The sequence below is a fragment of the Diaporthe batatas genome (assembly GCF_019321695.1).
Source record: "Diaporthe batatas strain CRI 302-4 chromosome Unknown Contig00007, whole genome shotgun sequence".
Taxonomy (NCBI): Eukaryota; Fungi; Ascomycota; class Sordariomycetes; order Diaporthales; family Diaporthaceae; genus Diaporthe; species Diaporthe batatas.
Window position 1 is genome coordinate 947,264 of NW_025408554.1, and position 26,937 is coordinate 974,200.

A 26,937-nucleotide genomic window follows, 5' to 3' on the forward strand; every position below is an offset into this window, starting at 1 on the left:
GGCACCGCGATTCATGACGTGCGTCGTTAGGCCCAACGTCATCCAATGTGATCGTTCCCCAGCCTTCTTGGCCCGTTGTGGCAGTTCTCGGTTGCATTTTTCGAATGATCCCAGACTGCTGGGATAGATCTCTCCTTCCGTCAACAATACCACTCCTTTCTGCTCTGACTCGTTGGTACAACGGGCTCGGTATCGCGTCGTTCCGAGCCATGACGACGTTCCAGAACTAGCGGGCTCCTACCGGCGCCGAGATACCCCATGCCAGTCTTTTCCTCCGCCCGATATTGGATCAGCCCGTGGCTTGGATCGACGACCTCTCAAATATCGAACACCACCACCGGCCTCTGCGACAGATAGCGACAGAGCTCTGCTACGAGTTTGGGATCGCCCGCGACCGGCACCTATGGTGAAATCATGACGCGACAGCCGGAGCTCTTTGCCGCTCTCTCCATCACGTGGTCCTTTGCGACATTGACACTGATACTTCGACTACTGTGCAGACGGCTGACAAAAAATCGATTGTGGTGGGACGATTATTTCGCTATTATTGCATATGTGAGCTGCATGTCCAGTGCTAGCAGTATATTACAGGTGTTTTTGAGCCAAGACTATGAATATTTGCTGAAGTTGCGCCAGCTACTGAATGTGGGAGTTGCCGGTACGATGATCAAATGTAAGAGACCTCGGGACCGTGGGCGACCCGTTGGATTTTAGATTATAAGGACTAACATTGGGGCCTTAGGGACTCAAGATGGTTTTGGCCTCCATGTCGAAGATATCGACCGACCCAAAGACGAGATCCTCCGTGATGCAAGGATTGACCTATTCGTCCTGGGTAAGCCATATTTACCAGAGCACTATAGAATCGTGTCAGGTGACTAATGGTAGAAGAGATGTTTTACATTCCATCACTCAGCTTCTCCAAACTTGCTGTGCTGGCGTTTTACTGGAGGATCTTCAACAGCGTCAGAAGCGCAAAAGTATCGATTATTGTTTTGACAATAATAGCCGTACTATGGCTTGTGGTCAGAGTCAGTCCTCCCAGTCTATATACATCTCTGTGTCCATGGAAATCTATCTATAGACGACTCCAGACCAAGCTCCTCGTCGCTAAACCAAGAGCAAGGCAGCTAATTGGTGTGCCTAGCTTATCCTTAACATACTGCATTGCATACCAGTGCATGCATATTGGGACACTTCGGTGTCTGGAGCTCGATGTCCCTACCGTAAATTGAGCTTTTACCACGCCAACGTCTCACTACAGTACATACATCTTCTCGCTGAAATTGCACTTCTCATCATACCCGCAATTCAGGTGCAAAAGTTACGATTAAACCGAGCAAAGAAGTGCGGTCTAACCGGCCTCTTCATGTTCGGCATCTTTGTCTGTGTGGCTACGATCGCGGTGATTGTGTACTCGACCAAATACGATCCTAGCAACACTGATGAGTTCTCCTGGAACGTGGCCTCTATTTTTATATGGACAGTCGCGGAAGTGAATCTGGCCATCGCATCAAGTGAGCAAAGCTATTCCTCCATATTGCCTTGCACGGTCTGTTGAACTGATAGCAACCTGAAGCTTGTTTGCCTCTCTTGCGCCCACTTTTCAAGTCCATTGGCGGGGATTCTTCACAGAAGTCCAGAGGGCCGCCGAGGTTACCGACGCTACCCGGCTACGAACAACAACAGAAGGATTCAAGACGAAATATGCCGAATGGGAAGACTTCGCTCCGTCAGCTGCGGGAAGCCCAATTTTGGGCAAAATTGGGAATGGCACGGGGAGGCTTAGAGCTTGACAAAATAGAAATGAGGACACCTCGATTGTATGAATATGGCCACAATGGGCAGCTGGGTATATTCGATGGTGCCTTGGGGTCAGATGCAGTTGTCACCACGCCACAGCCATCTACAAGCAGGGAATACTCGAATTCTGCAATAATGGTGAAGAGCGAGTTGTCAGTTGATGTGGAAAGAGCGGTGTAATTAGAACGAGTCCGTCTTCCTCCGGTGCTAGCAAACGTTGAAGTCCTCCACGGCGGCGTCATGGCCCACATACCTAGTAACATCATAGAAGGATCGCTTCAAGCTTCCCTCACAATGTATGGAGTCAGTTCATATGGCAAATTCTAGCGCCGGCAGACTGATTAGTTCTAATATGCTGCTGTGGAAGTTCGGGAAAGGGCAATTATGGTACAGACTCGGAGTCTGCGTGGCTTGAGCACTTCCGGGACACTGATAGTAAATTGAGAGTGTTTTGAGGTACTATGCACCGAGGTGTTTTCTAGACACCCGAAACCAACTCCTCAGTCACTCACAGCCATTTTGTCGGGAGTGAATCGGGCTCACAATGTAGAAACCCAGAAGCTGGGTCGTTTGTGCTGCGTTTGATATACCAACGCTGGAGCAGTTCAAACGCTACATACAGGAGACGTTGTACAATCCCATCGATTGTGACTTTCCAATCGACAAGCCCCAGCATTCACTGGAACCTGACAGGGCGCAGTGTCTCCACTCCTTGAGACTGTTATATCTGAACTTCCTCTCGACATCCATCGCCATCTCAGACCGCCGATCTCACAACCTCACACATCCACGCCCACAATCTGCAGTCTTTGAGGTCTCTTGAGTCGCCAATTTCACCCGACCAGCGTGCCTCGATCGTATATCATGGCGTTGATCATACTCCTGCCGTTGTTCCTCAACCTGCTGCACCTGTTCGCAGGTGTCTGCTTTGGCAGGGTCGACGGCGACGACCCGATCAATCTGGAAATGAGAGTCTTCACCAACCCCTACCTACCTGTCAATTCGACCTTTGACAACTGGTCCACGCACAAAGTCATCCTCGCCCTCGCGGAGAAGGGACAATGTATGAGCTACACCACCTTCGAGGCTAGTCCTCTGCAGTCGCTCGCTTCTTGTGAACTGTACTGCTTCATGAATGGGGGTTTCAACACTTGGGATGTAAGTCTACCCCTCGATAAGGCCACCTGGGCACCTCCTTGGTCTTCTTACACCTTCATTTGCATTGTACTTTATTTTTCAAACACTGCCTCTTTGAGCGTTTACCACTGCTCAAGTGTATTGAAGGGACCGTACGTTTTGGAATGTATACGGATTGAGAACGAAACCACAAACCCCTCAATATTCAACGGCACAGAAGCATTCTTACCGAAAGAGACGATGCAGACTCAAGTATCTTGGGATTAAATGCTGACAATCACCCACGCAGTGTATCGCGCCCGAGTTTGACACGAGCAACGAGTATTGGAAGAATGCCTTTACGGACGAGCTGCTGTTCCAGTGGTCCCCAGGCAAATGCAGCTGCTCCAACACCACGAGCCCCACCCCATCCGTATTCGGCGACGATGATGATGACAACTTGCCTGCCTCGTCCCCCGGGGAGCTACGCCCAGCGATCAAGGTGCCCTCCCGCCAAGTCCGAGAACTATCCCAGTATGGTTACGCAGTTGAGGTCGGTACGCATGTCGTGATTGACCCCCAGCCAGGCTGGAACTACGGGTGCATCACATGGACCACCCAACCACCGGCCCAAGCAGGCCAACAGGCTCCAGTGCCTCAGACCAGTGTGATCGGAACATTCGCTCTCATGATCAATGGCGTCAACAACGGGGTTCTGCGCGTCCACGAGGCATGGGCTGCAAGAGACAACCGCCCGTCTGGCCAGAGGGCAGCCTTTTACGATGATGTGATCAACTTTTGGAGAATGTATCCGGGTTACAGGAACCTGAACCTGCTCACCGAGGTCCGATTTGACACTGTCATCGAGGACACTTTATGTAACGCGGTTGGAGAGGTATACCAGATGATGGGTGCCAACATCGCCGGCCCGCTCATGGTATTCAGGAATGGCGCGGGAGCCAACGAAAACAACGCTTTCAACTACATAATGCAGCGGGCACGGTTTGCGAGGTCGATGCAACGCGCCATCAACGAGTATGTCGAGTTCGCAGGACGGACAATCGAGGGTTTCTACTTCACCATGGGCTTTGCTGGTTTCGATTTCGCCATTTATTTCAATGGTTACAACCCCGCCACCATTGGAGATGCGACTTGGGAATGGGTATGAGTCCTTGGGGGTTTCACGGAGAATGCCCACCCATACTGGTGTTCTTGGTTGTTGCTTGCTGATTTTGGTCAACGTCTTTGACGTTTGTCGGTGGACTAGAATTTGAGCTACACTCATGGAGCGAAACAAATGAAAATAGGGTTGGCTGAGTCGGGAATCATATTCCAGTACCAAACATACTAGTATAGGTTCTGAAATCCAAGACAGACCGCGACCTTCTAACAGCCCTGCCCACACACACTTGAGAGATCAAACTGAGCGCGCTTCAGATGACGCCCCGGGGCCCAAAGTGGCTGTTCGAGCCCATCAATGCCCCGCGGCTGCTTATCAAACAAACGTTTTATTTCCTCTTTGAACCAGAAAGCCTTCTGTTAGATATCGAATTAACCATGGTGTTAAGAGTGAAACTGGTGTGTGGGAACCAGGCTTACGATCCAGGCAGGAAAACTCTGAGATCTCATGAAGCGGTACTATACTCTGCATTTATTCGTGCCAAAGCGAGTATCTCGCGAATAGCGATGATGTTATGCCGTTGTATCGACATTCAATGACACCCTCGTCTTCTGTAGACACGACAAATTGGCATGGTAAGTTCGAGGCAGTCCGCGGAATGACAGTCTGGTTTCCGGGGTCATTTTATCGAATAAGTGCAGCGACTTCAGTGAGTACCTAAGGGTGAAGGAGCTCCGCACGCACAGTTGTAGTGAGCGCCCTGTCGCGCCGTAATTGGCTTTCAAGTAGAATGGAAATCGATGATGGAGTTCAGCTCCACGCATAAAACTCGTTGCAGTGAAGACAGGCCGTCTTTGATCCATCGTCGCCTCTCCACCTCAATGATGGTATACTCCTTTGTTGTCTTTGCCCGTTTGTCACCTTCACCGCATGCCGGTCCTCAAGAAGATCTAACGCCTCGAGGACGACTGGGTTGGCGTCCCAGACTGTCACTTTCGGCAACGCCCATGCCGCAGCCTCCTCTAAAGCATCTAGAAACAGACTGACAAGCTGCTCCGGCTGCCTTCCCGCAAAGCCATGCGAGAGGTGGATCCTCAGCACGGCCAGCTGTCCTTTTCGGAAATCATGATACCAATATAGCCAAGAGTCCCCAGATTCGCTGATCGCACCCCGATGCTCCGTTGGTTTACCGAATTGTTTCAGGGCCATAAAGTTAGCCCTTTCCTGCAACAAGTTGATGAGATCGGCCGTCGGAGAAACAGCAGCAAGCCTCTGGCCTGTAGAGGTCTGCATCTGACGCATCACCACTTTGACGCTCTCGACGTCCCTGGCACAGAGCGTATCGACGTCTGTAGGAGTCAAGACTCGCGTTCCAGGTAGACTGGGCGGCCTGTCAAATGTGGCATTGGTAGCACACGTCAAGGTAGACTCGAAAGCAGGCAGCGGGCCCCAGCCCCTTTTGGCATAGAACTTGAAGACATATCAATCAGCCTGTTGGCCGACGCGATTCAAGTTCGGGGACCAGACTCACATCTCCGATGCTGGTATAAAGCATGCTGGCTGTTGCTGCTCCAGGACCATCCATCCACTCGGCTACATGGCCCATCAGCATAGAAGCCAGACCAGCCTTCCTGTAGTCTGGATTTGTTATGACGCTGGCAATGCAGTAGCCGTCATTCTCGGTCACTTTGGCGCCTTCTTTGACGAGGATGAATCTGTGGAGGGTCTTGCACGTGGCGAGGATGCAATTCGGGTTGTTGATTGGGTACAGGCACCAGTAGCGTCTTGCTCGGGGCACGGCGAGTGGCAGGCTGCCGAGATGGCGCTCCAGCTCAACATATTGGTCCTGGGAGAGAGGTGCAGCAAAGGCGGTCCCGGCAAGCCTGCAACACTCCAGTTGCTGCTCTGGTGTGGCTTCTCCGACAGCGACCTCGACAGGTCCGTCTGGCAGATTCAATGTTGTCGTCGCCAACCTTGTTAGGGCCATCGCAAGGTGAGGACCCTGATGTTAGTCGGATCGACAGTCCACAGTGGAAGCAACTTCAATGTTTCAATGACAGACTGATCGATGCCGGGATCATGGCTGCAATGCGGGTGGGGGGGGGTGGCGGCTGACAGGCAGGCAGGGCAGGCAACGACAGCTCCTAACCCTGGCAGCCCTGGTCGGCCTCCCACACTGTGAACGGTGCATGCAAATACGGAGTACAACGGTCGTGGGTGGTTGCTGCCACCGCCCATTGGCTGTCAGGAAGATCGCCCGGATCGACCGATTTCCCAGCACACCCGACCTCGGGAGGGCCAAATATTTAGGCCCAGAATTGTTGGATCATCGAGAAGGCGGTCGAAAATGGGCGGCAGGTGAGGCAGCAGAGGCGGCTCAATTTCCGCGACTCGATAGGGCGTTTCGAAACATCTCGCTTCCCAGGGTTGGTGGTCCCACAGCCCTGCTCATCTCCGTCATGCCATCAGACTGGGAGAGCAGGCCAAGAAGCTAAGCTCAATCCCACGCCGCTGGTCTGTCTGCTCTGCTGGGCTTTGAGTAGCACTGCTCGGGAGCCGCAAAGCTTGGGGTCAAATCAAGACCTATAACATGTTTTGTTATTGATACATGAAATATATATACCACACAACTCGAATTATTATTATCTAGCATGCACCCCTCCAAGTTGCTGTCGCCGCTGGCAGTGCTCCTTCTGGACGGGATGGAGGCGAGACGCTGGCTGGAAATGTTCCCATTGGTGCATTAACCCTGCTGGGAGGAGGCTACCCGCCTTTCCCTCAGGGGCCCCATCATCAAGCTCAAACGACATTCCCCAGCGGCGCATCGTGGACCCCGGTCTGTTTCCCCTGATGTTTCCTCAAAACAGACCATACTCCCGCGCTTGCGGCAAGAAAATAGACCAATCGCAGTACCTCACTATCTAAGTCGTCCCCGCCCAAGGCCCTGCTCCCGGAGCCGCCAGCAGCCCCGTCGTTAACGGTGAACTTCAGGTAACGCTCCTGTAATTATATTGCCATCCTCCCTGCCAGGGGCATTTCCGGGCTGCCGGGCCATGACGGCCCAATAAATATCGTGACCGTACGTGCTTCACGACCTGTCGGCCTCTCTTTTCCTGTTCTGCATTCTGCTGCTCTGTCTCCCACTCGATCCTTTCGACGACCACTCTTTTCGTTCGTTTCATTCTTTAAGCCCATTCGCTCTTTTCGGCTCCGGATAGCCCTCAAAACAAGACAAAAGGATCTTTTTTCTCTTCCACCACACACGAGACACAGCATTTTCAACCAAGATGATGAAGCACTCCGCCCTCGCTGCTCTCGCCGCCCACCTCGTGGGTCTGGCCGCCGCCGGGACCAAGGTCTGGGATGGAAGCTTCGACACCCTGACCACTGCCGACCTGGCCGACTGGTCCTGGTCCAACCAGGCCGGCCCCTACCAGTGGTACATCCACGGTGACGCAGACACCTCCAAGTACCTCGACTTCACCGCCGACTATGCCGGCCCAGGAGCCGCCAAGGGCGCCAAGGTCACCCTGGACGACACTGCCTACTGGAACGGCCAGAACATGCGCCGCACAGAGCTCATCCCCTCGGTCAAGGACACCAGCTCCATCACCTCGGGCACCCTGTACTACCACTTCTCCATGAAGCGCGAGGGCACCAACGCCCCCTCCCTGAACCGCGAGCACCAGATCGCCTTCTTCGAGTCCCACTTCACCGAGCTCAAGTACGGCTGGATCTCGGGCGCGGCCGGCGAGTCCGACGACCAGCTGCGGTGGTACGCCAACTCCCAGTCTCAGTGGAACACCACCCTCGAGGCCGGTGTCTGGCACAACTTTGCCTACGAGGTCGACTTCGACGCCAGCACCGTCGGCTTCTGGCACTCCACCGGCTCCGACGCGCTCACCCAGGCCGTCAAGCCCGTCAAGGCCAGCGTCAGCTCCAACGGCCAGGACTGGCACGTCGGTGTCCTCGAGCTCGCCCGTGACGGCTACGCGGATGCCACCGAGGACCTGTTCTTCTCCGGCGTCTACATCGAGAGCGGCGACCTGACCACCGGCTTCTCCAGCGCCGGCTCCTCCTCGTCCGGCTCCGGCGAGGCCGCTGAGCCCTCTGCCCCGGCCAGCTCGGCCGCCGCCCCCGCCCCAGCTGCTTCTTCGTCTTCCTCGTCTGTTGCCCCAGTGACTGCCAACACCGAGGCTGCTGCCCCCACCGCTGCCGCCCCCACCGCTGCCGCCCCTACCGATGCTGCCCCTGCCATCACGCCCCTGCCCTCGGCTTCCACCAAGTCTTGCGTCAAGAGGACCAAGACTGTCTACGTCACCATGGCTGCTTAATTCGGATGGTCACTTGGGTCACTGAGATGGATGTGGAGAATGAATGATGTAGAAACATTTGCATCGGGTTGGCGCTCCTTGGCGCAATTCCTGTACATAGACTTGACCTTGTGTGCTTCGTGTCAATACTACTTGCTTCGTGCTCTGGCATATTTTCCAACAAGGGAAGTGACATTTTGAATGCTATCTGCTGGGATACATGAATACCTAGCCTACGCAGGATGCGTTTCAGGGTCCGATCTGAAAGTATCACGACTACGGTGCGATAGGTGTCGAATTTCTGCTGCTCCTGTCAATGTTCAAGTTTTGCTAGATCCGTTGGTTTACACATTGCCCTATGCCTCCGCTTCCACCTGGCAAGTTATCGCCCACAGAATGCATTAGCCCCTCGAGATTGGTGACGAAGGACTAGGGCTGAGATCAATGTGGCCATCGCACCGACCAAGAATCTCAACCCAGTCTTTGTCGCCCTGACATCGTCACCAGTAAGCTCTGTCTTGATGAGAAATTATCCCTGTCGTATCTATGTGATGGGGAAAGCTTCGTGGATTTGCAAAACCCCTCAGGTTCACCTAAGCGTATTTCAGAGCTTCGCGGGGTATGTGTCCTCTGGATCGATAGAAACGAGCTTACTGCCATGGTGACTATCGAAAGACTTCCGAGGTCGGCAAACATCCTCAGGGGTTTATCCTCCAGGTAGGTCTAGGGAGCTTGTGGGTTGATGTGGGGATGAATAATGTAGACCACCATGAGGTAGGTTATCGAAATTCATGATGATTTCCAATGCAAGTCGGTGAGGTATAGGAATATCGTCAGAACGGTAATATGGCCGTAGAGAAAATACGGCACATTGTTTGTCTCACAGTCAAGATGTGGCTCTGACTTGGCCTTACAGTGTTGTAAAAGCATGCTTAAATTCTGAATGTTATTCTACTATTTTTATGAATAAAACAATCAACCCGAGAAGACGGTGGTACCATTGTACGCGCCGAGCTCATCCCGCCCGAGTAAGAAGCTCTCAGGCGGACCAAGATAGCTGGGCCTCACGCCTCCCAGGTCAACCACCACCTTCTGCACAATAATACTTGGCATAAGAGCCCAGATACGCAGGGTGTACGCGCCTTCCTGCGGCACCTTGAAAGAGCTAGTGGTGTAGTTGCCCGTCTTTCCCCACACGCCATCCGCAACCGCATATCCCCAGCCCGCCGGCAGGTTCTGCCCAACGGTGGCGCCAACGGGCGAGACGATCGTCAGGTTCGACGGCACATCCGAGCCGGCAGGAGAGAGATCAATGGCATACTGAAGCGGGGTCCCGTCACCGAGATAGTTGTGGGACGGTGAGATCCAGACCGTGACGTTGGCCTTGGATGAGTTGCTGAACAGGTACATCTGGTACTCCAGCGCCGGGGCGGCATCAGGCGACAGCTTCTCCAGGTCCTGCGGCACGAGACCCACGCCGTCGCCCGTCCGGCCGATTCCCTTAAAGGTGTGATATGTCACATTCTCGGCGGCGGACCCGTTGATTGTGGTTGCGGATCCGGAGCCTGGCACGATGGCCTGGTAGTTGGGCCCGTCGATGGCGACGTGTCCGTCCGACTCGATGAAACCCTCTGAGAAGTTGGACGGTGGGAGGCGGTTGTATACCGGCACCTGCACGAGTGGTTCCTTGAATCCGAATCTGTCGAGATCACGACATGAGTTGGTGACGTTGATGTTCACCATCGTCACGTTCGGGGCAGCTGGGGCACTGGCCCAGTCGATTGTGACGTACACCCGGGTGTCACCACCGTCGGGGCCGACAACGCCGGTGTTTTGGGAGAGCTTCACATAAGGAGCCCAAGGCGTAGCTGTCCACGTGCAGCTTTCTGTGCCACGGGAGAAGACCTCGAAGTATCTAGTCGCGGCGCCGTATGGCTCCAGTGGCGGAACGGCGAGACTGTTACCGCTGTTGGTGTGATATTTATCGTCACCTTGGACCGTGCCGTTGGAGCCCTCGACGCCGACGCCGACGTGACCAGCGAGGGACGCGCGTTGAGTCTGAACGTAGCTCATGGCGGGCAACGTGTTCCGCATGGGCTGCTGCCAGTATCCGTCGTAGCCAAGATGAGTCTCTGATGATATTGGTTAGTCGCAGGTACCTTTTGATTCACCTACAGCCAAGGGAAGTACTTACGGTCCATCATGTGTGCCCACTTCCCATCGAGCATCTCATCCCATCTATCTGTCAGCTCAGAGTCAGCTGCACTCAGGTCGAAGATCTCCATCATCTTTGGGTTGGCCGAGTTGCGCTTCTGACCAGCGTACAACATATTCTTGGCCGCCCCGATGTAGATCTGGTTGACGATGTTGCCCCCAATGACCGGGTGGAGGACCATCTGGAAGAACGCCGGTTGCTGGCTCTCGTCCAGAGAATCATACACGGCTTCGGCCTGGGACTGCAGCTCAGCCCACTCCGCAAGGAGCGCATCGCCCTCGTTGTAGTTGATGACGCTGTAGGACTGGGGCTCGATCAACTCGAACTTGCGACGGTTTGCCATAGTTCCATAGTGAACCATCAACGACGAGATATTTGCTGCCAGGTCCGTGCCGAACTCTCTCGCTGCCCAGGCCGCGGCCCAGTCCGACGTGCTGTCGACATTCCATGTCTCCGCGTCATAGGCCATGTCCATGAAGTGGCTGATGGGGATTTCAACAGGCTTCAGGTCACCGACGTTAACGATCCAGATGCGATCGGCGCCACGGGCGTAGGCCATGTGCATCTATTATGCCGTCAGAACACGGGTCTCATCATACTGCTCTCCTGAACCTAGAGAAATATGCTTACCTGCTCCGCGGTCTTGGCCAACTTCACGGTGTTGATCCACTTGTAGTTTCTCGGGTCACCAACATAATCAAAGTGGTAGTACACGCCTGCACCACCGGCGCGGCCTGTCTCGTTGGCGAGCGGGAAACGCCTGACGTTGCCCCAGTTGTCGTCCGCCCACAGTAGGGTGATATCATCTGGAACGGACAAACCCTCGAAGATGTACGTCTGCACCTCCTTGTACAGGCACCACATCTGCGGCACGGTGGAGATGTCAACTCCGCCCAGACCCTCACTGATGATCTCCTGCTGGTTGTGCACCAGAGTCTCGAGCATCGTCACGATCTTGTCGACGCCCAGGCCTTCGATAGCCGTATCACCGGTTCCGCGCATGCCCATGGTCCACAGCGAGTTACGCGCATAAGGCTTGGCCCTCTGCACGCCGTACCGGAAGTACTCATCGATGGTCTCGTTGTTGAGATTGTATGCCCAGGCGCCCGGGTAGAAGTTCTGGAACTCGTTCTGGGCTCGCATGAGCGGCTCTGTGTGTGAGCTGCCAAGGACGACCTCGTAGGCGTCGGCGAGCGGCTGGTTCTCCGGGAAGTCCACCTCGTACATCGACGCCCACACAGTCGGCCACAGGTAGTTTGCCCGCAGGCGGAGGATGAGCTCGAGCACGTGGGCGTAGAATTCGGGGCCGTAGCCCGCTGCGCCATTCTCGGCGTCCTCAAAGTTGGTTGCCACCCAGTTCGTCAGGCCTGGCTGCTCATCGTTGAGGAAAATGCCGCGATACTTGACTGAGGGCGGACCCTGAACCTTTGTGAGGTTGGCAGGGACGAAGATGTCCGTGGTCTGGCGCACGGGTGTATCGGCCCAGAAGTACCATGGAGAGACACCTATCTGCTCAGACACGTCATACAAACCGAAAATAGTGCCACGGGGATCGCTTCCTGCAATCACCAGGGCTTGAGACACTCCATCAGTCGGGTTGGACACCAGCTTGGACGTGAATGATTCCCATGCTCCTTCAATCTCGGACACGTCTATGGCGCCTGATGAAACGAGGGAGTCGATAAGAGTACTGTTGCCAACAGTGCCGGCAATGACGACCACAGATGATAGGTCTGGGTCAGCATAAGCTGGTCCCGTAAAGTGCTCGGGCTCCGTGGTAGAGTACTATATGCGGTTGGTAAGCTTGGGAATTGGGTTCTGGGGACCACAATGAAGGAACACTTACAACTGTGTTGTTCTTGTTGTTTACCGGGCTGAACGAGTACGTGGCAGCCGAAGCACTGCTGGTATAATTGGTATATGTTGAATTCGAGATCCCAGTGCCAGTGCTGAGTGTGTAGTTGGTGCCTGTAACTCTGCCAAAATCGGCAGCCAGATCCCCAGCTGCCCTTATGACACCCCAGTAGTCGTTGTCTGATACCAAAATCTGACCGGCGGACACGGGCCCTCCGGCTATCTGGAAAGCCCCATCGGAATCTTGGAAGGAAACGACAGGCTTTTGACCCAGGGCGGAAACAAGAGTTGATGCGCTGCAAAGCGCAAGCAGGATGCTTGACTTCATCGTTGGCAACTAGCTCTACGGACGGAAGATCCGCGTCGTTCAGAGCTGGATAGTCAACGAGAAAGGTGAAGCTCTAGAGCAGCCTCACTCACGGTCTTGCTTGCCTGTGGGCTACCAGTGACAAGTAGTCCACCATTCATGCAGAGGAGAAATATCATGAAGAGGCCTAATATACAATGCTAGACAATAAGACCCAAGAAATTACTAGGGAGTCTCCACCCCACCTTGGGGTAAATACCACATTCCGGGGAGACCATGGTTAGCAGGACGCGGTGAGGTCAGGCAAGGCGGCTGAGCAGCTTGCCTAGCCCGCGGGTGTATCCTGCCCAGGTACCACGCTGCTGGGTAAACACAGAAGATGGGGCGTGCCAACGAAAACTAGCAGTGGCAATCTTGGAAGGTTTCCACGTAGCTGAAAGGGCGTCAAGAGAGACCAGTTGACGGCCGCCTTGCCGGAATTGCGGGTAAAGGGAAGGTAGACGCACGCGTCGAGGCGGGATCCCTGGCCTTGCTTCCGCCAGGTGACATGACAGTAGTAGTAGCACGTCGCTTCCGGATCCCCGTCGCCGGAGAGCCTCACGAAAACTGACTACTTCGCAGGCCTACCTGTGATGACGATGCTGCCGATCTTGGAGATACGAACGCTGGGTGATCCCAGGGTGTTTAAATATTCGATTTGCTGTCGAGATGAGACTCAAACAGATGTCTTTGTTTGCTTGTCACCATGGCCGGAGCGCGAGACTGCTGTCGACATTGGGAACCACTCGGAATTCATTGACACGAAAATGGTGTTTCCCCGACGGTCATGGGTGGACGTCAAGGCCGGAAATGACCCCGAGGAAACCAATGCGGGGGAGCATCTGGGGAGAACTGCTGTATTTAGCCGGAATACAGCCCCCTGCTACCTCTCCATTTCCCCACGGCCGTTGACCTTGGCGCTGCATGGTAAATCTGGGATCAGGGGGGCGAACAAAGGGGCCAGTATTAGTCCAGACCACTCAAGATGAGATGGTCATCTTGACTGCATGACTATTGCGAACCATCCCGACTCGTGCCACACTCACAAATGCTTTGCATGGGAATTGGTACAGAGAATCCATTTATTCATGTGACACTTAATTTACAATTCCAGATCCAGCGTGCAGATATGACACAATAGAGTTCTTTTGGGGCGCGTTGGGAATATTGGAAGTCAAGCTGAATACCAATGTGATTATCGTTTAGAGTTGTTGTCGGCATTGCATATTTTTTAAGACGCTGGGTCTCTGAGCATTGTCATTGTACCAAGGCACTGTGTATGGCTTCGGGCATATACGGAATAATTAGAAACGAAACCAATTAGACTTGTTGCCGGACGAGCACAGCGTCAACTTCATCAGCGCCTACCTCACCTGCCACTTCAAACACGTCCCCAGATTTCACCTGCTTGACCTGGACAAGCTTGCCTGCTTGGTACAGTCCATATAATCCGGCAGGGAGGTTGTGGATCTTCAAATCGACCCTAGATGAAAGTTAGCATTGTCTGCCTTGAAATTCATTCCCGATAAGTGACCACATGTGAGCCATATACATACCTGCTGTTGGAACCATCCCAAGTTCTCATTGTCAAAGCAAAGGCTCCAACCTCCTCATTCCACTCGCCACGGAGGAAGTCTACTCCACTGGAAAGATCAACTCCTTCGACGTACGGGTATGTCGCGTGGTGGCCATCTTTAGTCCAGGGTTGTTCCCACATCTTCTTCTGGCCATCTCTGACATTCAAACGGCCATACGCAATCCCGGCGTTGCCAGTGTATACATCCATACCAATCCAGTTCCCGTGGTCGTCTTGGAGCTTCCCGTCTCGTCTTGGGTAGAAGAGCCCGCCGTTCTCCCAAGTCGGGTTCAGGTATGTGTCGGCGTGCTTCAACAGGCCAGAAACGACATCCCTCTCAGCTTCCGCGGGTGGCGGTGCCACCTCAGAGACCCATTGGAGAGTATAACCGAATGTTGTAGCGGAGTTAGATGGGCCCATCGGTGTCCGCATCTCTCCCCCATCCAGGCCCTTCTGGACTTTGGAGGCAGCCTGGGCAAATGTCTCAGCCGAGACGGTTAAGCTGCGCTCGTCGAGCCCCTTAGAATTCTCCTCGCTCTTAAGCGCCGCCCGAATTTCGCTGGCAACGAGTATGTTGTTCAGGTTGACACGCCCGTTGGGGTACCACGTGAGATACCCCCGGATCAGTTTGGGATACCACTCATGGACGTACTCGGAGTTCCAAGAGTTCATGAATGCACACGCCCATGCATTCCCGGAGATCCCACCGAGGTTGACGAGCGAATCCTGCTTGATCATCCAGTAGAAGATGAAATTTTCATCCCCATCCGCATCTGGGGAGATGAAACCGCCATTCTTGGCTTTCCAAGCGGCCTGATATTTCTTCAGGACATCCGACACAAGGTCAGTCCCGTCTCGTACATCATTATACCGCATGGCGATAATTGGGAACTGATTGCAGATGATGAAGACACAGTTGGGCTCGCAGCATACACCCATCCAGCCCGTCTTCTCCATCTCACTCACTATCGTCTGCTGCAGCGTGCCGCGGGTGTAAGGGAACTTCTCCGGGCCCAAGCCGAAGAAAATAGGGTTCCAGTCAAACGTAAGGGCGCCCCCCTCGTCATACTTATCATCGTCGAAGAGCATCCCGTACAGGCTGACCATGAGCAGCAGGTGGCCGGAGAACATGATGTTCTCTCGGCAAACGGGGTCGGGCCAGGGTTTCCGCAGCTCGCTGATGTCCGGGTCGACGAACTTTCCGGATTGGCTGGTCAGGAACCAGTAACCCCAAACATCACGTAGCATCATCTTGTGGATAAGCTGGTCGAAGAGTGTGCGGAAGACAGAGCGGAGCGCGGGCAGGCGGTGGTAGTGCGCCACACCGGTCGCGTAGGCCATCGTCGCGACCTGGTAGCGATAGGCATCGAAAAGCTCCTGCCCTGAGACAGGGCTGCCCACTGTTGGAACGGGGAGTGAGTAATGAGGCTCATACCACCACATGTGAAGCACCAACTGCCATGCGGCCCGTTTCTCGCCGTCACTGAGAGGATCAATCGCACAATTTGAGGGTGATGGGGTGTGTATCGCGAGATGTAAGCTCTGCTTGAATTCTTACTTACTGTGACGCCATTCTCCGTCGAGCTGTGTGGCAAGATTGTGGAAATGGCGAATATGTCCTGCTTGGGCTTGGTCGAATTTGGGGAAGCGCTGGAGGATGTGTGATGGAAGATTCGGTGGGAAAGAGGACGTCGTGTCCAGGGTCAAATGATCCGGTTCCACGGCCGTGGCTGTCAAAGTCGAGTGCACTGCCATATCTGAAACAAACTCAGAGTTGTTCTGTTCATGTGAGGAAGTGATCCGTGTGAAAGGTTGCAGAAGCGTACGCAACAGTCCAGAAGCTTATATACCTAGGTAGAGACGCTGGGATGATGCACCATGGGCATCATGTTACGGCCGCGACATATTCCATCCTCCTGCTCGAGGTTCCGTTGGGGCCATCATAGGCCGTACTTCCGTGCTCGATGGAACGGAATCGGGGTAACAGTCACGGGACGTGGGTCGAAGTATGGTTTCCCCCTGGGCTTTGGCTTGAAAGTGGAGTCCGTGGCCACCAGTTGGACGGGAAAGCTAACAAAGTTTAAACACTCAAATCAATATGCACAAGACTCCAACCTTACCACTCTTGACACCGGTTGAGAGTCAGCTGCTAAATCTTTTTGGCTGACAGAGATCTACTTGATGTTGTGAAACACCGACACTGTCAGACAACTGCGGGGGTATGTGGCTCTTGTAACCTGTGAGAAAGTGTCCGCTCCAATCCGAGGAGCGAAAGGCATTGGAAGGTGGGTAAATTCATCAGGATTTATACGAGAGGGTCCAGATATTTATCATCTTGAATGGACCAAGACTCGTCTCGAAAACGCCTGCCACAATTGCGGAAAATCCAATTGAAAGGATCGGGATGAATTCCAAGTGTCTGATTTGACATGAGAGCCCAAATCCTGATAGTCCTCCTGGAGAAGTTGTGTTCGATTATACACATGTATAATTCTTGACTACACGTCGCCAACAATCTCAGCTCGAGTGATTGTGTAGCTAGCAACGACGGTCAACTTAAACTTTGACATATCCGCAATACCAGCTTCCAAGGTTGCGTGGGCTGTCACCTCACCAGTGCTAATACTTGCTCTAACATACTAGTAAGCCTGACTGCGAAACGGATCTCCCAGCTGAGATCCTAAATTAAAAACTAGAGTTACCGGTAGTCTAGTGAGAAACATAGAGAATGCGATGAACAGAATGGCTGCTGGTTTATATGTGGTTTCATTGCGACCTAACGTATCTTAACCGTTGTTATTGGCACTGTATTTTTTAAATGCTAGGTTTTGAGTGTTTACCACTGTACGAAGGCGCCGCATATGTTTTTTATGTATGGGGATTAGAAACGAACCACCCGATTAATCTGGAAGCATATTGTTTTAAATAGGACAACCCGGCAGTACCACAGGGGTTGATCACAAAAAAAAAAGCTGAGGATTCGCCATACTATGTTCTCACATAACCTGTCATTGGATTCCTAATGCTTAAACAGGTGTGATGATTCCACCAAAACTCCCTTGACATCGGTAGCCCGTACCACCGATTCCAGAAGAAGCCAACAAGTCTGCAGGTCTTTGCAATGCCTCAAAAAGCCCCAGTGAACTGCGTAGATGCAGGCTAAGCGGGTACAGTGGGCGTCCAAGCGTATTTGGGCAGCATTGCCATCCTCTCCTCCGGGCTGAACTCGGTATCGGAATAGACCATCCGCCCCTTGTCCTTCTTCGACTTCTTCTCTCCACCATCGGCCGGAGGCGGCGCAGTCGGCGCGCCGTCCGTCGGCGTCCTGGCTGGCTTGATGCCGGCCTCAGCCATTCGGATAAGCTGGTCGATATCGTCACCTTGTCTAGCATTGGCCACAAGCTCGTCCACTGCTGATGCGCCACCGGCGGTGGGGAAGCCTGGGGCGCCGGGCTGGCCGGGATAGTAATTCCCAGCCGCATAGCCTGGCCGTTGAGGGAGGTTCGGTGCAGTAGGCAGACTGGGTGGGCGTGCGGGAAGAGAAGAAGGAGGGTATTGTTGGAAACCGGCAGCAGGGGGAGGGCCGGCGGGCGGGTAGTTCGGGAAACCAGGTTGGGCGTAAGGTTGTGGAGGAGCAAAGGGGGAGTTCTGGCACTGTTAGCATTCTACGGGCTGCTGATGCTGTTGATGCGGCATGTGATGTTTACTTACGAAAGCTCCAGGGCTGCCATTCTGTGCGGGACTCTGTACATTGGCTGGCGCGGCATTCGCACTGCCGTTTGTGCCTGTTGGTATTCCCGCCGCTTTCTTGGCCCGGAATTCCGCGAACCTCTTCTTCAGCTCCTCCGGGGCTTCTATCCTGATCTTCTTGGAGGGTCGCTCTTGTCCTGGGGGTGGGTTTCCTGTCGCCTTGAAACGCTCGTCCTGGGCGGCCCAGTAGTTTTGGTGGATTCTTTGTTTGTGCTGTTCCCTGACCTCCTCGGGAACACCTTCCATGCCGAAGATCTCGACGTCCAGAGCCTGACGGTTGGGGAGGGCATTTTCGACGTGTGATAGTGTCTCCTTGTGGACTTGGTTCATGTGGACGGAGAGACCTAGAGTCGGACCAGAGTCAGAGAGGCAGATCATAAGAGGACAGATGATGGGGTTGGGTTCGCCGACCTCCTGCAGTATTGAGCCGACGACCGCAACGGTCGCATTTGAAATGCTTTGCCTTCTGATGAGAGATCAAGAGCTTCAGGTCCTCGAAATCACGCTCGCCTTGAGATGGTTAGTCGGGATCGACATGGAGAGCGCAGCCGGGTCGGGGGGGGGGGGGGACAAGCTCACAGTAGTAACACCACGGGCGCTCAAGGAGCTCCTCGATGTTGGGGTGTGAGCGCTTCTTTTTGCCCATCTTGTCTGATCACGACGGCTGTGCAGGGCTTTCAGCGTCTTGGGATACCGACGTGACGAAGGATAGGAGTGCGCCGGTGGAATTGATGGCGGCAGGGCGACGGCGGGAGCTGAGTGATAGCTTGGTCGAGGTCGGCGATGGACGAAGGCAGCTCGAGACGTCGAAAAGTGCAGCCTCCCACCGCGGAGGGACGCGACAGATTGGCGCTAGTGCGGATGAAGCTTAGCGTATTCTGGGAGGGAGTAAGCAGGTACTTCGTACCGCCGGAGCTGTGTGCTGGGTCCTTTGTGAGCGGATACGTCACTGACAGGAGCGGCCCTAGAACAGAACAGGAGCCCTTGAGTATTTTAGAGTGAAGGTCTGCACCTGCCACCTGGCTTCGACCTCGTGCTGCGTCTGCTCTGGACTGGGCCGTACTGATAGTTCAAGGACTCCCATCTTCGCATTGTCTCGAAATTTGGGGTCGGTTGCGAGTGGGATCGATCCCCTGCGAACCCGAACGGCCGGACAAGGACCATCTTAACAACGGGACCGCACCTATAACGCAAAGAATTCCCCGTTTGGGCAAGTTCACACCAGCCCGGCCGTGAGGCTCTAGTCTATGCCCTGACGGCGACACAGGCGACGCGGCCACGAGCTGTGTTCCTGATCTGGTCGAATCTCGTCTCAGCCAGAGCCGACCAAAGGTGCACATGGTTACTCACAAGATCGCCACGCCACGCACAATCACACTTCGAAGGTTCATCTTCCCTACCGTGAATTTGACTCGCGCCTGTCTGGTATAAATCTCGCCCTTCAAATCTTAAGGTGGTCACATGTGCACACCTCCAGTTCTTTACCTCAACATGGTCCGCATCTGAACGAGTTCTTGACTGTGACTTCTCCTTCTCGCGGTCCTGTATCTACTTCGTCCACTGAGCACCAAGCCCTACTTGCGTCACTCACTCTGGCCGACAGGACGCTTGCCCACACCACATCTGCAGTCACTTCTTCGCAGTGACAGGAAGTGACGATACTCTTGTTTCGTGCTCTTACAAAAGGCCAGCGGTATCCGTCCCCCTCAGCTTACCCATTACATACCCTTGCGAGCCCGGGCAACAACTACCTCTTCGATACTGGTGACCAAACATATCGGAACTCACGACACGTTTCCACCTTTATGATGGCTTCGGACCCACCACCACCGACGGCGGTGACCCTCACTTCAGCACAGCTCCATGCCCTATTTGACATCATCACTCACGATGAGACGAATCGTGAAGCCGAGAGTTTCAAATACCCCTATGCTATGAAAGAATACGGGTATCCGTTCAGCCTCGACCCACCACAGCCCGGCACTGTCACTTATAATGCCAAGTCCGCTTCGCCTTTGCTTCAACTTCTTCTCACCCAATGCGTCTTAACACTCCCAGGGCTAGGCGATCTGCCGCAAGATTTCTGGCCAACCAAATTCCAGGGCATCATGTCTGGGCTGGCCGACGCGAACCTTTCTGAGTCCTACGACAAGGGCGCACCGGGCACTAGGAAGACTCTGGCGACCCTGGCATGCGTGGTTCATGAGGCTATCACGCGCGGGCTTCTAGGCGGTGTGGCCAGGCCGAGAGACAAGATCGACTTGCAGAAGCAGCAGTACGACGTCACTCAGGCAGCAGAGCTCGAGAGGGCTTGGAACGAGTGTGTCCAGGAGCTCGTTCATGGACATCTCATCGACGAGATGTTTGACCACTGCGCCAAAAATGAGGATTTTGAGGCCCACTCGCCAGCAGTCAAGGCAGCGGTAGACTATGCAATCCTTCACATCGCCTCACTTCTTCATCGTATTCTGGTGCTCTCCGCCGAGGGGCAGTACATTATCAAGTTAATTGAGAACGTGCAGAACTTGGTGCCGTATACAATGGTTCGTTAATCTTGCAATCGAGTCAATTTAAAATTTGAAAATTGCTGATTAACTGGTTTTTCAGATGCGGAATACGCTGTGGATAGGCAATGCAGCTTCCATGATCAATGGCATGATGCGTATATTCCTGGCCAAAATGAGTGTCACGGCAATGACCAACTGGATTGGCTGGACGAAGGAGGCTGACGATGGTATGAATCTGCTACAAAGGTAAGACCGTGTCGCTGGCGCGCCGAATTGACGGCGTGGAATCGATCCAGAGCTGACGAGGTGACCGGCAGGATCATACACCTTGTACTGTCTTGGGATGCCAGTGACTTCCGAAAACAAGCCGAGAAGGTCGAATCTTCCAAGGATAGGCCGAGCAAGGAACAACTAGCTACCCTCAGGGACCACATAGCCTCGTCGCGCGAAGTCCAAGAGGAAGCTCGCCGCAAGAGCTTAGCGGAGCAGAAGTCTATTATCTCAGTAATCCTCAACTCGGCCGACCCCAAGCTGACAGCTTCCATGAGTGAAGCTCAGCACATGCAATGCATGCAATGGTATTCGGCACATCTGTCAGTGCGCGACAGGAATGAGCTCAGCAACGTGTTCTGTAAATCCGTCCCGGACTACTTGACTGTTGTGATGCGCGATGCCGTGTCCGCATACGAGCCGTTCATCAGGAGTCTTCACGGCAGCATGGATCTCCGGCCGCAAATTACTGCGATGGAGACCTTCCTGAATGACTTCATCGAGACGAGCAAACCGAAACAGGGGAAGAACCCTAACGGCAGCAACGGCAGCAAGTGGAAAACCCTTGGGTCTTCGAGCGGCAGGAGTACCCCCGTGAAGACGAGGCCGCCTTCGGTAGAGGACTACGTGGCCCTCCTGCGGCGAAATCGGCATCTGCTCTACAAGTACATGCACCAGTTCACCGCGAACTGCACCGACGTCCGGGACAAGTTCCGATTGTGGGCCAATGAGACGATACACAGGTTTCGGGACGCCAACGAGGCGGCACCAGCGAGCAGCGCGGGACGCGGTTCAGGTGCAGCCGGGGCAATGAGCAGCTCTCTGCAGGAGATATTCAGCCAGCTCCCACCAGAGACCCAGAAGTCGGTCGTGTCTGCCCTGGACTCGCACGCAGAATACCTCTCCAATGCCTCGGACATCTCCGCGCAGCGCATGCAGCGGATACTCGACGCGCTGAAAGAGAGCTCGGCCAATTCCAGTGGGAATGGTATCCGCAGTAAGCGCAACACCCCGCGAGGTAGTTCAGAAGGAGATGACATGTCCGGTCCAGGTGTCTACCTGATGCGGTGGGAATCAACCCTGGACCGCACGCTCATCACGCCCGCGACACCTCAGGGCTCAGTCAGGACGGGGAGGGACGTCAAGGGCGAGAAGGTCTCGGGAAAGACCGGTGCCGACGGCATCAAGGATGGGTGGGACCCCGGCGCGATAGCTAGGCAGGAAGACAGTACTGTGCCTCAGGCACCAGATGTCAGTGTTGTGATGGAGGCTCTCGGGGCGGGCTTCCAGGACCTGGTGAGGGAGGCCGTGGGCCAGGCGGGTCCGCCGACGACGCTGACGGAGTCTAGTACAGCATAGAGTGTTGATGGTTCGGTTTGCAGCCAAGACCGGGGGGGGGGGGCGACTCCTCCATGGATCTTGACCAAGACTCTAGAAGGATCCTGTGCCGCAACCGAGCAGATGCCACGCGGCATGGTACCGGCCCTTGTGGCTTAGACATGTGCGGTGCATCTGATACAAGAGACTCAAAGACAATACACGTTAGATCTAGTCAAATACATTCGCTTCTCCTAAGGCGTGTTGCTCACGATGCTCTTGGACATGCGGTCTCACAGCCCTAATGCGAGACGCTATTCGGCCCAGGGCTCTCGGGTCGTATTGAGCACCTGTTCGCGGGACCATTGCGCTGTACCCATTCTTGCTGCAGTCATAGAACATCCCTTACTGCCGTCCCTTCTGCACCTGCTTGCGCTCTTTGCGTATGGGGAAGAATAGCCCCGCAGCGGCTGGCGGCCATTAACACCACCCTGATGATCACAGCAACGGCGACGATCACACCCGTCGAAGCCTGAGGGCCGGAGCTGCTATGGTGGTCAGTATCGCCCGCGGCGCCCGATTTCGTTGCGCCAGTCGATATCGCCACGGCCGTCCCCGAGGTGGTTGGCCCTGTCCCGGAAGCGGCAGTGAGGTCTGAGCTAAGATAGACCGTCCTTATATCCAGCGCGCTGGAACCCCCTGGGCTCTGCATGCTTACCGCCGACGTCGAGGTCGTCCCTCCGTCGTCAGAATGTGTGCATGAATAAGGGAAATGGGAGTAACAAGGTCTCCAGATGAGGAGGCAAAGATACTTGTCGAACAGCTCGTTCCACAAGCACGAGAAGAAAAGAGTGGCCTGGTCATCAGGAGGCCGGACACCTACTTATAAGACCCATTATATATTGACCGCACGACGATACGCGCCCAGGTGTCTAGGCTGGTGGCCAACAATCTTGCTCGGGGCAGCGTCCAAGGTGAGGGTGAGTGCACGCTGCCAGTGGTGGGTCGAGACTTGGCCGTCGCTTATTAGGCACTGTGCTGTGCTGTGCACCCATGCTTGCCATGCAGCAACGCCGGCAGTGTGGAATAAGTACCGGCAGCGTGCAACGGTTGGCAATGGCGGCCTGCATGCACCCCTGCCAGCCCGGGCAGCCCTGGAGGCCCGCCCAAGTCTTCCACGACCAGACACGTGCAGGACGCACCATGCGAGCCGCTCGAATGGCGACCGTGAAGTCTTCTGTTCCTGGCTGTCAGTCGGTAGGAATGGCAGAATGGTAGAAAACCAATCGCACAAGATGGCCCCAGGGGTAGCTCTGCCTGAGTGCCCAGGTCGTGTTGGAAATTGGTCAACCACTCCGGCAAGTTCGGAGTGGAAGGGTCCGGTTCTGGGCCTGAACCCGTCCGTCTCCTGAGATGCTCAAGTGCCAAGGCCGTCTGCCAGACAAGTATTGAGGTGAATGAGTGGCAACTGAATGGAATCAAGGATGTGTCCGGCCAAGACAAAAGACCTCGGTACTCCAGCTCCTGCGGCAAGCATAGTATTTCTAGGTTGGAGTTTGTGCCCTTGTTTTTCTTGAGGCTCCAGCTAGCCAGGTGTTGAAGTGGCTGAGTGGTCAGCCCCTGGTGTACGGGATGGGAGGCTTGCCTCTGATGGATTGTTACATTCGCTACGGTTTATCCTTGCAAGCCTCAAGCCATTTTCCTTATTTGGGGCCACGAGTCACTGCTAAAAAGGAGAGACTCATGCCTCGTGATTTGTGGGGGAAGACTCGAGTCTTGACTCTAGGGGCCGGGCATCTCCATTGGGGCAACGATCAAAGACGTCTCTCCGTGTTGGGGTCGACTGGCGAGGGACTAGAGCAGTGCACGGCGCACCTACGAGTCACAACGACCGTTGCATATCACGTTGGAAGTCGCCAAGACGCTCTGGATTACATGAGAGCTGGCCGTACGGAGTACAAGCTTCCAAAAAGAGACGCACTAACATCCCATCTTGGACATGTTCTTGTTTCTATGCTTATATCTTGTTCAAATTCTCCGAGGGCTACCCAACCACATTAGCTCCGGGTCTCCTGTCTCGCGTTGGGGGCCTTGGGTTTAGCACTGTCACGCTATGTACCGTGGCATACCAGGTCTGCCCCGCCACCATGGCACCTAACGGTCGACCGCGCCGTTGTGGTCAATAATACTCCGTAGAGCCCTTGGATGTTTCAAGCCAGGTGGGCCAATTGCCCATTGTCTATTCGGCCTAAGCGTCTCTACCAAGACTTCTGCTCCTCCTTGCCAAGTCCGCTATGCCGTCTCTTAGATTGCTTTCCTGGGAGAAGTGTCCTCGAAAGGGCAGCAAAGGAGCCTCTATTCCGACAAATACCTCCCCATACTTGCCTTGTTCAATCTTATCCGTCCCCACTAAGTCGGCGATGTCACTGCTTTTCAATTCCAGATCTAGAATCGTCTCCAAGGTCTGCCAGAGACAGGGCTCTTGAGTCGGAGTAATTCATAGGATGCCACTGCATGGTCACAGGAGGGCTATTCTCATTCGATGACTGGTGGAAACATGCAGCTTTGACAGCCAAATACCCAGAACAAATCTGAACATGTATCCCGACAGGCCGAGTCGTGGACTTGTCTCCTGAAAGCACCTAGTTCGTGGGTTGGTGTACTCGGGCAAGCCCGATCCTCAATTATGTCTTCTCGCCCATTCCTATAAATGAGCGTGGTCCGCGATGCTCGCTAGGATTCTCACTCTGATAGCCTCATCGCCCAAGCACCTAGGTAATTCGCAAAGATGCGGTTTTCTCAGCTCGTCTCGTCCACAGCTATTGCTGCTGGCTTTGCTAGTGCCCACAACAGCAGCTTCTCTGACTCTGACGGTGCAATTTGGGACAATGTCAACGACCTCCATGTCCGTTCCGAGATGCAAGACCGTCTTGCCAGGCGTCAAACCACATGGAACCCGCCGTCCAACCTCGTCACGCCACTGAAGCAAGTGTGGGATCACGAAATGTCCACTTACAGCAACCCTCTTGGCTTTAAGAACTATGGATACGACCAGCTGATTGCCAACAAAGGGTAAGGGGGCATCGTTCGACCTTTCTAGGGCGTTAATCACTGACAACATTGCGTAGGCAAGTCAACTACTGCGTCCGCTGGGAGTCCGGCACCGCAGTCACAGAGGCGCAGCGCAACCAGATCGCCACCGTCCTCCAGGCCCAACACGACAAGTGGATGAAGTGGCTCATCGGCTTCGACAAGTTCCCCTACAGCAGCGTGCCCGTCAAGGTCGTCGGCTGGGCGGTCCGTGACAAGAGCCTCCTCCAGGGCTCGACGTCAGGCCTCGACGTCTATACCACCAAGGACAGCGGAGGGATCCCCGAGTGTGATCCTCGGTGCGGCCGCTTCTTCCATCAGGACAACAACTACGGGTCCTGCCCGGGAGGTGCCTCCCGCCACTACGACGTCTCTCTGTGGCTTACTGATGGTTTCTCGGGTGGTGCTGGTGGTGATTGGGGCCAGCGCATTGGCCGCGAGTACTTCATGGGCGCACTTGGAACGTCAGACATCCACATTCTGTTACACGAGATGGTATGCAATATCAATCCTACCCCTGGTCTAAATCGCTGCCAGCAATGTCGTGGTCTTGACGTCCGCTAATTGTCCAATAGGGCCACACTTACGCTCTTGATGACTGTAAGTCTTGATCTCTAATAGGGCGGTCAAACTGAATCTATCCCTCCGCGCCCACCTTCCCCCCCCCCCCCCCCGAACTCTGCGTAGAAACGTTGCTAATTGTCATTCCTTTCTTCTCAATACTTACAGTCTATGGTGAGTTCACCCACTCATTCTTGAAAACCCCATTACTGACATGAGACAAAGATTGGACGCCATCTGGAGTTACCAACTTCATCATGCTTGCTGGATCTTCCACTCAAATTACGGATTTCGACGGGTGGATGATGCGTGATTGGTGGCGCAACCTGAAGAGCCGTTACGGTCTCTAAGTCCACAGTACCTCAAATGCTACAAGTAGGCAAGCTTTGCGATTCGTCTGTGCATGATAGTACGGCGAAGGTTTCAGTGTACATATTCAATGGCTATTGGTAGCAGAAGATATTTTGGGAGCAGGTCTCTTCAGGGCGCCCCTGGCTGTCAATAGGCAACAATTGATGCTGAAAGTGTCCAATGCCCCAAGGTGTTATCTGGTTTCGCTTTTATTCCGTACACGTCCGAGGACATATATGGCGCCTTCATACAGTGGTAAACGCTCAAGGCCCAGCTCTTGAAAAAGATACGGTGTCGATAACTATGGTTAAAATACGATGGATTCCAAGGTGTTATAACCCACCAGCAAGCTGTCACTGCCAGGCTTAAAGGATTTCAAAAGTGATTGATATCGGATTTCACGCAAAAGGGTGCTGGATCAGCAAGGAGTGGCTATAGATTGAAGAACGCGCCACCACAAAAGAAAATTGCCCAGGTGGTCAATACCAGGCCAGGCGACCGTACCTGCAGCACCTGCTGCCGAGAGATGTCCCCCAATGCGCCATAGATGCGTAGATGACAATTCATGGCAAAAATTATATTGTTTGGGGGCGATCTCGGTACCACTCTATGCAGGGCGTGCGCATTGCGGCCGTGCAGCCATCCCATTTACCTGAGAAGTACATGCTTCCAAAGTGGTTGGCCAATGACTGTAATAAGCGAGCTGCACGGTCTCGGGGACTAGCGCTGTTGGTGGGGTAACCGCGCC

At 54.3% G+C, this 26,937-nt stretch overlaps 8 protein-coding genes across 8 annotated transcripts; 4 read left to right on the forward strand and 4 right to left on the reverse strand.

Moving 5' to 3' along the window:
• Positions 1 to 2,667: 2,667 nt before the first annotated feature.
• Positions 2,668 to 4,087, forward strand: KVR01_006687 (uncharacterized protein; the record flags this gene model as incomplete). Its single annotated transcript, XM_044785612.1, has 2 exons — positions 2,668 to 2,961; positions 3,230 to 4,087. The coding sequence occupies 2 exons, from the start codon at positions 2,668 to 2,670 to the stop codon at positions 4,085 to 4,087; spliced, it is 1,152 nt and encodes a 383-aa protein (XP_044644118.1).
• Positions 4,088 to 4,314: 227 nt separating this feature from the next.
• Positions 4,315 to 6,129, reverse strand: KVR01_006800 (uncharacterized protein). The gene is made up of 3 exons (XM_044790961.1): positions 5,571 to 6,129; positions 4,519 to 5,509; positions 4,315 to 4,455 (listed from the first exon to the last, which is right to left on the reverse strand). The coding sequence occupies exons 1-2, from the start codon at positions 6,024 to 6,026 to the stop codon at positions 4,850 to 4,852; spliced, it is 1,116 nt and encodes a 371-aa protein (XP_044644231.1). The 5' UTR covers positions 6,027 to 6,129; the 3' UTR covers positions 4,315 to 4,455; positions 4,519 to 4,849.
• Positions 6,130 to 6,820: 691 nt separating this feature from the next.
• On the forward strand, positions 6,821 to 8,523 carry KVR01_006637 (uncharacterized protein). Its single transcript, XM_044783956.1, has one exon. The coding sequence runs from the start codon at positions 7,327 to 7,329 to the stop codon at positions 8,371 to 8,373; it is 1,047 nt and encodes a 348-aa protein (XP_044644068.1). The 5' UTR covers positions 6,821 to 7,326; the 3' UTR covers positions 8,374 to 8,523.
• An 804-nt stretch (positions 8,524 to 9,327) lies between these two features.
• On the reverse strand, positions 9,328 to 12,749 carry KVR01_006813 (uncharacterized protein; the record flags this gene model as incomplete). The annotated part of the gene is made up of 4 exons (XM_044794237.1): positions 9,328 to 10,484; positions 10,547 to 11,132; positions 11,198 to 12,352; positions 12,414 to 12,749. The coding sequence occupies 4 exons, from the start codon at positions 12,747 to 12,749 to the stop codon at positions 9,328 to 9,330; spliced, it is 3,234 nt and encodes a 1,077-aa protein (XP_044644244.1).
• Positions 12,750 to 14,087: 1,338 nt separating this feature from the next.
• On the reverse strand, positions 14,088 to 16,098 carry KVR01_006491 (uncharacterized protein; the record flags this gene model as incomplete). Its single annotated transcript, XM_044785309.1, has 3 exons — positions 14,088 to 14,250; positions 14,324 to 15,743; positions 15,906 to 16,098. The coding sequence occupies 3 exons, from the start codon at positions 16,096 to 16,098 to the stop codon at positions 14,088 to 14,090; spliced, it is 1,776 nt and encodes a 591-aa protein (XP_044643922.1).
• Positions 16,099 to 17,145: 1,047 nt separating this feature from the next.
• Positions 17,146 to 18,864, reverse strand: KVR01_007023 (uncharacterized protein). Its single transcript, XM_044790358.1, has 4 exons — positions 18,673 to 18,864; positions 18,505 to 18,603; positions 18,055 to 18,437; positions 17,146 to 17,991 (listed from the first exon to the last, which is right to left on the reverse strand). The coding sequence occupies exons 1-4, from the start codon at positions 18,737 to 18,739 to the stop codon at positions 17,503 to 17,505; spliced, it is 1,038 nt and encodes a 345-aa protein (XP_044644454.1). The 5' UTR covers positions 18,740 to 18,864; the 3' UTR covers positions 17,146 to 17,502.
• Positions 18,865 to 19,140: 276 nt separating this feature from the next.
• KVR01_006930 (uncharacterized protein) lies at positions 19,141 to 22,266 on the forward strand. Its single transcript, XM_044782993.1, has 3 exons — positions 19,141 to 20,636; positions 20,701 to 20,846; positions 20,918 to 22,266. Exons 1-3 carry the CDS (start codon positions 19,899 to 19,901, stop codon positions 22,227 to 22,229), a joined length of 2,196 nt encoding a protein of 731 aa, XP_044644361.1. The 5' UTR covers positions 19,141 to 19,898; the 3' UTR covers positions 22,230 to 22,266.
• A 2,709-nt stretch (positions 22,267 to 24,975) lies between these two features.
• On the forward strand, positions 24,976 to 26,188 carry KVR01_006999 (uncharacterized protein; the record flags this gene model as incomplete). Its single annotated transcript, XM_044791218.1, has 4 exons — positions 24,976 to 25,259; positions 25,316 to 25,772; positions 25,853 to 25,877; positions 26,064 to 26,188. 4 exons carry the CDS (start codon positions 24,976 to 24,978, stop codon positions 26,186 to 26,188), a joined length of 891 nt encoding a protein of 296 aa, XP_044644430.1.
• Between the last annotated feature and the right edge of the window lie 749 nt (positions 26,189 to 26,937).